The sequence below is a fragment of the Vigna unguiculata genome, chromosome 1 (genome assembly GCF_037176805.1).
Source record: "Vigna unguiculata cultivar grain cowpea cultivar isolate G323 ecotype 2 chromosome 1, ASM3717680v1, whole genome shotgun sequence".
In the NCBI taxonomy this organism is placed as follows: domain Eukaryota; kingdom Viridiplantae; phylum Streptophyta; class Magnoliopsida; order Fabales; family Fabaceae; genus Vigna; species Vigna unguiculata.
This window is the reverse complement of record NC_140792.1, coordinates 46,301,223-46,310,412: the sequence shown is the minus strand read 5'-3', so window position 1 is coordinate 46,310,412 and position 9,190 is coordinate 46,301,223. Positions and strand designations below refer to the sequence as shown.

The 9,190-nt window shown below is 29.8% G+C and overlaps 1 protein-coding gene and 1 non-coding gene across 2 annotated transcripts; both read right to left on the bottom strand.

Annotated features, from left to right (window-relative positions):
• Positions 1-459: 459 nt before the first annotated feature.
• Positions 460-531, bottom strand: TRNAK-UUU (transfer RNA lysine (anticodon UUU)). The gene has a single exon. It is a non-coding gene; the product is annotated as a tRNA-Lys (tRNA).
• Positions 532-4,462: 3,931 nt separating this feature from the next.
• Positions 4,463-6,057, bottom strand: LOC114162930 (receptor-like cytoplasmic kinase 176). The gene is made up of 6 exons (XM_085666975.1): positions 5,764-6,057; positions 5,420-5,555; positions 5,192-5,334; positions 4,979-5,102; positions 4,883-4,890; positions 4,463-4,794 (listed from the first exon to the last, which is right to left on the bottom strand). Exons 1-6 carry the CDS (start codon positions 6,004-6,006, stop codon positions 4,555-4,557), a joined length of 894 nt encoding a protein of 297 aa, XP_085523101.1. The 5' UTR covers positions 6,007-6,057; the 3' UTR covers positions 4,463-4,554.
• Positions 6,058-9,190: the final 3,133 nt, after the last annotated feature.

Sequence of the window (9,190 nt, the reverse complement as noted above, 5' to 3'; positions counted from 1 at the left end):
AAGAAAAAAAAAATGATATGAATTGTTAGTTTTGGGGTTAAAAATTCAACTACTTCATTAGATATTTTTTAAATAATAGAAATATTAAAAGAAATAAAGTACAAAAGAATATAAATAAAATAATCATCGCACATATTAAAAATCAAACGTTATTTAAGTTTTAAAGGTACTAAAATGTATCAAACAATTTCATATAATAAAAAGTCATGAATCATTCTCTTAAGTGGATATTATGCATGTACGTTATAAGCATTTAATATCATAATAGTAATTTTGACCTATTATAAATTCAAAATTTGCGGTGAACGTGGATCAAACACGTATCCGCGCAACCAAAAATATATGAAAACCATATATATATATGTAACGATAAGTTTAACTAAATATAATACAAAAATATGTAACGATAAGTTTAACTAAATATAATACAAAAATCTGAAAATAAAAATTCCATATTTTCGCCGTCTGTGGGGATCGAACCCACGACCACGTGGTTAAAAGCCACGCGCTCTACCACTGAGCTAAGACGGCACACATTATATTATTTTTTATAACTCTGTTATGTGCATTTTTCTTATATTTTAACTTGTGAAACTTGCTATTTAGTGATGGATTATGATTGAAGTTCGAGTATTATATTTTCTATTGTTTTAAACAATAAAAATTAAATCACTGACATAAAAAAAGTGGAGTTTTGTTTTTTTTATCTTATTCATTAACATAATAATTGGTAAATTTAATTAGTATTTTAGTTTTAATATTTGTGGGTTAATTTAATATGATTTTTTTTCTTAATTCATTTTTTATTTTATTAAAAGGTTTGATTTAGTTATTTTCATTAAATGACCTGCAATCAAAGGTGGAGGTTGAAAATAATTCGAACCTATTTCGACCAAGTTCCAAGATTATAAAATGAAAGCTTCCACAATAATTCATTATACTTTGGATAATAATTCATTATACTTTAGATAATAATATTTTAATCTATTACTTTAATTATTATTAAAGTATTTATTTTGAAATATTTTTAATAATATAATATGATAATTTAATGAAAAAGTGATAAGTTAAAAATAATAAAAAAAAATTAAAATATCATTATCCTTATACTTATACACTAAGTTCGTTCTTCCAATAGCCTAAAAAATTGTCAAAGTAAAGAAAACAAGAAAAACCACTTTTCAAAATGAACAAAGTGAGATACATAGAGACTAACTATGTCAATTCAAGTATTCTTTTGATACAAAGCTCTTAAATCACTAAAGTTTTGGATACATGTCATATTAGTAGGGTCAATTCAGTACTGATAGTTAGTAAATGACTGAAAAACTAATAAAATAAACACATGTCAGAAATTTAGATAAAGATATTTAAATAATATTCTTATCGATTTGTTTTATTATAATGATAGTAGATGTCACTTCTTTAAGTAAAATATTAAATTAACATAATAATTTCAACCAATACAAATTCAAAATTAACATATATTCTGTACTAATAGAAATGTTACAAAATTCCTTTTTTTTTCTTTAATTTGAAGATAAGTTATATATATTTAAATGTCAATAATAGGTTATCCAGTACAATAAGATGCTTTTCCTATTATTTTTTTTTTTTAAATCAGTTACATCATAGTATTTGGTGATATTATAGCATTTGAATTGAATTAATGTCAAAATTCATTTGATAAACTCGAGTTCAGGTGTGGAATGACTTATTATATTTTTGTGAAGAAAAAACCTCATGAACCAAAATGTTTTGACTGTATTATTTAAGGGGACCTTCAATATAATTTAATTAAAAAATATATTTAATAAAGTTTTGTTTAATTTTGATACTGGGAAATTTCAGGTCTAATCACTTATGAGGTTAATCTCCAAGAGGATAATAAATTGAAGATTGGTAATACATACTAATTTAATTTGATGGCTTAATAAAATAGTAAATTTATCTCTATATATGATCCTATTTTCCAATGAATGAAAAAAAACATAAAAATTATGAAATTAACTTCGCCACACAATGACAATCTGAAACCTACATTCGAATTAATAAACTTTTAAATTTTCTGCAACTTCTTATTTATTTTAAAAATTTAAATATTTTACACTTTCAAGATATTAGACATACACTTGTTAAGAAAAGTTGTTGCAGTGATAAAAAAATATATAAAAGAACACAATTTTAAATTGTGGTAATTGATCTCAAAATATGGGGGCAAAACTGTAATACCATTCACTATAACTCTCTTTTTTGTCGATAGCTATCAATCAAGTCAAGTTCACATGTCTTGCTTTTGAACACTCTTAAAAGAGAAGTTTAAGGAATATTCCTCCTATCTACATGTCAGAAAAAAAGTATTCAGCGGATATGATTACTTTTTCGAAAAATCTTATATGTATGTTTTTCAATTATTCAACATATTTTTAACACTTAACAGAAAAAAAAATATTTTAAATAAAAAAAATATTTTATTAGTATATTGGATAGACATTGAATAAAAGATTTTTGATATTTTTTTCTCCATCTCTCTTGTTAATATTATTCCCCGCATTGTCTTCTTTGTCATATTTTTTTTCTTTCCTTTCATTCACACATAATAATACTAAAAATGAAAAAAAAAAAAATCAAGCATAAAATTTTCATTATATTTTAATCGTTAGAAACATATCCTCACGTCGCATATATTTTTACATTTTTTTACGATAATAGAAAAATAGTTTAATTATTTTTTTTATCTAACTATTATTAAAATAAAAAAATTATTATCATAATTTGTTATATATATATTTATTTATTTATTTTGTGTTTTGAAGAAGATATTAATTTATTCTATTTAGAAAAATACTATTTTATGAATTTAGCATATTTGATTCAATTACATGTAGTCAATAATAAGGATGATCCCTGTCATCATTTCAGGAAATAATGCACTGTAAAAATTTCTTGAGACCGTGACTTTAGTATTCCCAAAATTCAAACTCAACACAACACTGAATCACAGATAATTGACACTAGTCTCACATCAAGTGATAGATATTTAAATTAATCATGTAAAGTTAGGGCTTAAAAGAGCATTTTAAGAACATTATTTATATAATAAGGGTTCAAATTGAAGCATATAGAGGTTATTTTCTTGAACATGTAATAATGTGGAATTGAAGCATTGAAGGAGATTCTGGGAATCTTACTATTCAACAGTCAAATGTACAAAGTTGATTCAAAAGGGGCATGCATGCGAGTGAAGGAGCCACATTCTGACCCAGTTTGGTCCAATTCATGTGGAATTAAATTAAAACGGTTCTAAAATTGGACTAATTATTATTTACTTAAAGTTGTAACATGAATTATAATGTGACGTTATGAAGGTTGGTCCATAGTCAAATGTTGAAGGCATCGGCGTTCATGACGATGCTCCTCGATCTTTCAAGAATGAAAAATATGTTGATATTTCACGTGTGAATTTATAATAATGAAGGAGTGAGTGTAAATCTTATTTTATAATTTAATTTTGTGAATTAAATTTAAAATTTACTTTTTAAATGATATTTTAATATGAGATAAGATTATTTTAACAAAATTTATCATTTAATTTAATAGATTTATTGTTTTACTATTGCACCAACTACTATATATAAGTAGATTTGACTTGAATTGAGTTGGTCCAACACGATCTAGTCCGATTTGGTTCAATCTTCAATCTGGTTCAACCTTCGGGCCGACCTGGGGTGACATAGTTTGTTCTTTGTTTCGGGTTGGATTGGCTCTACTTTCGACTCTACTCGACTTGAATCGATTTGACTTTCGATCCGATCTGACCTAACTTGTCCTTTGACCCAACCATCCAAGCCTAATCTTCTATTCAACTTCGACTGACTCGACATTTAGCCTGACTCGACCTTTGATCTGAATCGACTCATCTCGATCTTTTGCTTGACTTAACTTTTTAGACATGTAACGTTCTTTTTCTAACCAATAAACAATTTTTCGAATTTGAGAATTTTAATTTCTTTCTTTTTTGAGTGAATTTTAAATTGTACTATTTTAGTTATTTGAAATCTCTTCTTAAAAATTTTTAATTTCAATTTTCTTTTAATTTCTTCGTCAAAACTTATGAAAAAAATTATCAAATTCTCCGAATAAATGAATTTGGATAATTAAAAATATTTTAAAGTCATGGATAATTAAAAATATTTTACATATTTATATATTTTAAAAAAAGTAAATGATATAGGAGCATTGGAAGCAGTGGAAATAGAGCATAACGATGCACATAATTCTCAAGGTAATTCTTCAATTCGGTAGGAGTTTCCAAACATGGTACCAGAACTATGCAATTCTCATTCAAATTTTGCCACATGTTCCAAGAAAGATAGTTGAGGCGTGGGAGAAAAGAAAAATGTGAGAATGGAAGATAACTAAATTCTCTTACTAATATAAAGAGATAAAAATCTGTACAAGTAACAAGCATGCATGCTTTCATTTCATGCTACACAAAGTGCCATCTCTATATATATATTATTCGAAAACAACGCAAATCATAAAGTTGGTCTCCTATGTACGAAGAGGAGAAGGAGACAAGCTAGAAATAGGAGTGCCACCGCTGCTTGAGCTATGACCATTTATTTGTGTGTCATTGGAATCCTGAAGATGTTCCAATGATCTCACCACACCACCCATGTTTGGTCTAAGTTTTGGATCTGTGGAGAGGCATTGAATTGCAAGGTGAGCTATTCTCTTTGCTTCTCGCTTTGAGTATTGCCCTTCTATACGTGCGTCCATCACTTGGGAGATCTTCAAAACATACACAATTCGAAGAAGGTTAACATAAAGGATCATCTTTTCCTAGAAATAAAGGTGATTTAGTAGTAAAGTTGAAAACTTTCTTTACTAACATTCGAAAGTTACAAGGTTCTCCGATAAAACATAAATCTTTTCCTAAAAATGTTTGTGTAGAAACTTTTTCACCCATATTTACCTGTGGCAATGTACTCAGGAGCAGGGTAGCCAAAGGTGCCCATCACTCTTGTAGAAACATGACTCTTGTCACCTTCTGGTCCATTTTTTGCCAATCCAAAATCAGAGAGTTTTGCATTATAATTCTGTCATTCACGAAAACCAATTTTAGAAAGCCAGGGCTAAGTAATAAACCTATCTCTTACTCTTGTATGATCAATGTGATTTCACTTACAGAATCAAGTAAGATATTAGAAGTTTTGAAGTCCCTGAATATTACATCTACTTCATCACTGTGAAGAAATGCAAGGCCTTTGGCAGCATCAAGAGCAATCTTCATACGGATGTTCCAAGAGAGCGGTTCAATGTAAGAGGCCCCTGATCCACAAACATCGGTAGACATGAGATTTTGAGGAGCTTAAGGTCCTAACAAGTAAGAAAAGCAACTCAAAAAGAAGCTTACTCCTAAACAAGTGATTATCCAAGCTACCCTTGGCCACAAATTCATACACTAGAATCCGGTGATCATCCTCCAATGAATAACCAATTAGCTTCACAAGATTAGGATGACTGAGCTGCCCCAGGTAGTTGATTTCTGTCTGCATAATACAGGCTAATCAGTTACAATATTCACAAAAAGACTAATGTTAAGAACACATCTCTGACACTCTTTTGGACACACTTTTCATTCTTGATTGAAATTTATTACAAATTACTTCTGATTAATTGAGCATCACTGAAACTCCTCACCATTGTTGAATGTTCTAAATTGTGAAAGGAAATGCGAAGTGAAAGTGAGACACTCACCAACCATTCAATGTGTCCCTGGTTGCTTTCTTGGTTAAGCCTCTTGACAGCAATGACCATTCCTGTGCCTGCTTTAGTCGGGGCAAGTGTCTGCTCATCAATCCACCCTTTGAACACACTACCAAACCCACCTTCACCTACCATAAGAAAGTTCCTTGTAGCAGTTCTTAGCTCATTGAATGCAAAATCCTTCAAATTGCTGGCTTCCAATATCTCAACCTCATTCTGAGGAGTTAGAAGCATAGATGAAGAGGACACCGTCACACTCAGATCATTCTCTTCTTTGCCACCATCTTTTGAATTCAAACCTGCTCATGTCAGAACAGAACATCATTCACTCAAGACAAGCACTCTACTAACTTCTACTTTCTGCTTCATTCAGAAAACCACATAAGTCAAAGGGGTACAGAAACAGTTTTTCTACCATTCATGTCTGTAATGTTATCACTGCAATTACATTCATACTTCTCTCATACACAGTTCCCCTTTTTAAGGATAAGAAAATGTTGTTTGACATTATAATAGTCTTATGTAACACGACATGAAACGAAAAATCTTGCATACCAAAAACATCTTAAAAAACAAACATGGAATAATCTATATTGTCAAAATTTTCTGAGTTTCTTCTATGCTTTAAACTTCTAAAACCAATGGTTGAAGAGATCATATCTCTGAGTTCTCTTGTGAACTGCATAAATCACACCCGTCTTTATTTTGTTGCATCTTAAACTTGTAATTTTGAACTGAATTTAACAATTTTCGGATCCTTAGTTCCTTTAAATGTGCAGAGGATCCAAGTTCACTGCAAATAAAAGAAAGCAATTCCAACCAATAAAAAAAATCTCATTTGATATCAGGTGTTTGTATTTTTATTTAATTTCGTTGATCAATCTGTGCCAATTGAATCAAAGTCTTTATATTTTGCTTTGGATGCGCACAACTGATCACGTATCGTTCATCCGAAGCAAGTCTTGTACGGTGTTTGAGTCAAACATCGAACACAAACAAGCAGCAAAATTTTATTCACAAAACCACACAAATTTGGAACTTTCAAAACTCCAATCGAAATGGTGTCCAGCATAAGCAAACACAGTTCAGAATCAAGATGTTCAAGTTAAGAAAAAGGAGGTGGGAAGAGCAGAAAAAGAACGATACCATTACGTGGAGGGCTCTCGGCTTTGATCTTTGGAGGAGCACTAAAGAAGCAACCCATGAACACTATTCTAGAGAGAGCTAAAGAAAAAAAAAGGTACCCTCTTGTATCTTTTTCTTCAGTGTAATCAGCAGCAGCTACAAGTTGAAGTTTTGAATTTGGAGGATAGAAAGAAATGCTTGGAAGAGAAGAAAAGGAGTTGCACGTGTGAAAGGAAGAAAGTTTGGACGTGAAAGATAGCTGTCAGGCATGAACTTGTGTATTATCTGCCGAATTTACAAGGCAATATTGAGTTGGAAAGTTAGTGGTGTGTTGGTGTGAATGATGTTATGTTATGGTTTGTGATGTGGCTGTTTTTCTTGGAAATTTCATGTACTTTATTAGACCATCGAGAAGGATTAATAAGAACAGGGTTGTCGTGGCCGCCACCGTAGGTTACGGTTGGGAGCAAGTTGCAGGATAAAAGGGAAGACTTCATAATTGCTTTGCTTTGACTTCCTCCTCTCACTCTTATTATGGATGTGTTGCTTAGTTTAGGAAAGTTAATGAAAAGAGAAGAAGAGAAAATGTCTATGGTCAGATTAATAATTTTGGAATAGGTTTTTTAAAGTTTAACTCAATATCATAAAACCGACTTATTTTGTTAAGATAGATTTTAATTAAACAATGACTTTAATATTATGTTAAAAATGAGTTTAAAACTCAACTTCATGAAATTGACCTATAAAATAAAATTTGCAACTCACTTTATTTATTTATTTATATATATATATTAATTATGAAAGTGTTTTATTTTTAATTGATATGAGAACTCTAACAAGTTTAGAAATGAAGATTAAAATTAATTTATATAAGTTTTTTTTTTCTCTTAACCTTTAAAAAAATGATGGAAATATCCAATTTTAAAAGAGAGAGTGTTATCTTAGCGGGTATAAAATCGAAACATTATTTTCCAAATAGAAAGAAACAAATGGATAATATGAATATTGTAAATGAGAAATGAAAATCAAAGTGCTTTTGTCTTTCGTTTCTAGAAAAGCTTTCTTCTACCGTGTTTATGTCTAAATCTGAATGGAAGACTTTTTTTGTGGTGCAAGACCCACATAAATCTTTCTCTTTTTGTTGTCGTATATAGTCTCTGCATGTAACAGGGAAAATGGAGGGAGGAAATTCCTTAGAAAATAAATATAAGTTTAGAAATTTAATTGTAAAAAATGATTCAGGACGTAGTTAAAAATTGTTGACCAGTTTCAGGACATGCAGATTAAGTTAATATAATTTAAATTATTTAAAAATAAATACACGCTTAGACCATTAGATTCGGTATTACTTGTCAAATATCATCAATTCAATAAACACTAACGCACGTTGCGCCTTTTATTTATTTATTTATCATAATATAAAAGAGCGCTAGAATGCCTTGACTAGCCTATTTTTGGCACTAAAATATGAGGGGAGAGAAAGATTTATTTTGGACGACACTGCGTTTTTAATTAAAGTAGTTAAATAAAGGCACGTAACCAAACTTTATCTGGTCCGTTATTCTATGTAAAGAATTTGAAGTCAAACAGAAAACATTGTTTTTGTTGCATATTTTTTCTATAAAAATTTCCACTCCAAATAATAATTAAGAAATATACGGGAATATCTCAAAACTTTATCAACCAGATGTTAATGGAGTAGAATAAATACATTTAAACATAGCATTAGAAGTATTCTTACTATTTTGACATTACTTGCGAATAGACTTTTCCGAAACAGAGTTGTAATTTTACGAACTTTCTTATCAAGTATCGCTAACTATCGCTAACTATGCCGTCAAAAGTCGCATTGCCGTGAAACAAAATGATGAGACAAAAAGAAAACATTATCATAACAATACTCTCTTTTTTGGCTGTTACTTATCAACCTATCATGATTTAGAGCATGAGATGGAGATTAGGAAAAGAAAGAAAGAAAGAAAATATTTGTAAATTATTATAATGAGTAAGTTGTTTAGGGCAAACCATTAGTGGGCCTGAACTGGGTCAAACCCATCGGATGAAAATTGTCTCCTTATTTTTATAGCTATGAATGAGTCTATTTGTTGCGCTTCATGAATACTTACTTTCTCAAACTTGGCTTCTCGTGACCACAACGACTAATTGAAGGTAAGGAATGAGAAAAATATATCGTTGGAATGAGGCATTGAAGGATTCTCTTTCTCTGTTTTGTAATTTGTAAACTTTGATTTTCTTTATCATATTTTAAGTATCAATTATCACATTTAAATTA

Excerpts from the sequence above, each read along its gene's own strand:
- LOC114162930 (XM_085666975.1), bottom strand. The coding sequence starts at position 6,006 with ATGCTTCTAACTCCTCAGAATGAGGTTGAGATATTGGAAGCCAGCAAT. Across the intron at positions 5,556-5,763 it reads AGGGACACATTGAATGGTTG|ACAGAAATCAACTACCTGGG; the intron begins GTGAGTGTCTCA and ends TGTATTATGCAG. Across the intron at positions 5,103-5,191 it reads CTAATATCTTACTTGATTCT|AATTATAATGCAAAACTCTC; the intron begins GTAAGTGAAATC and ends CGTGAATGACAG.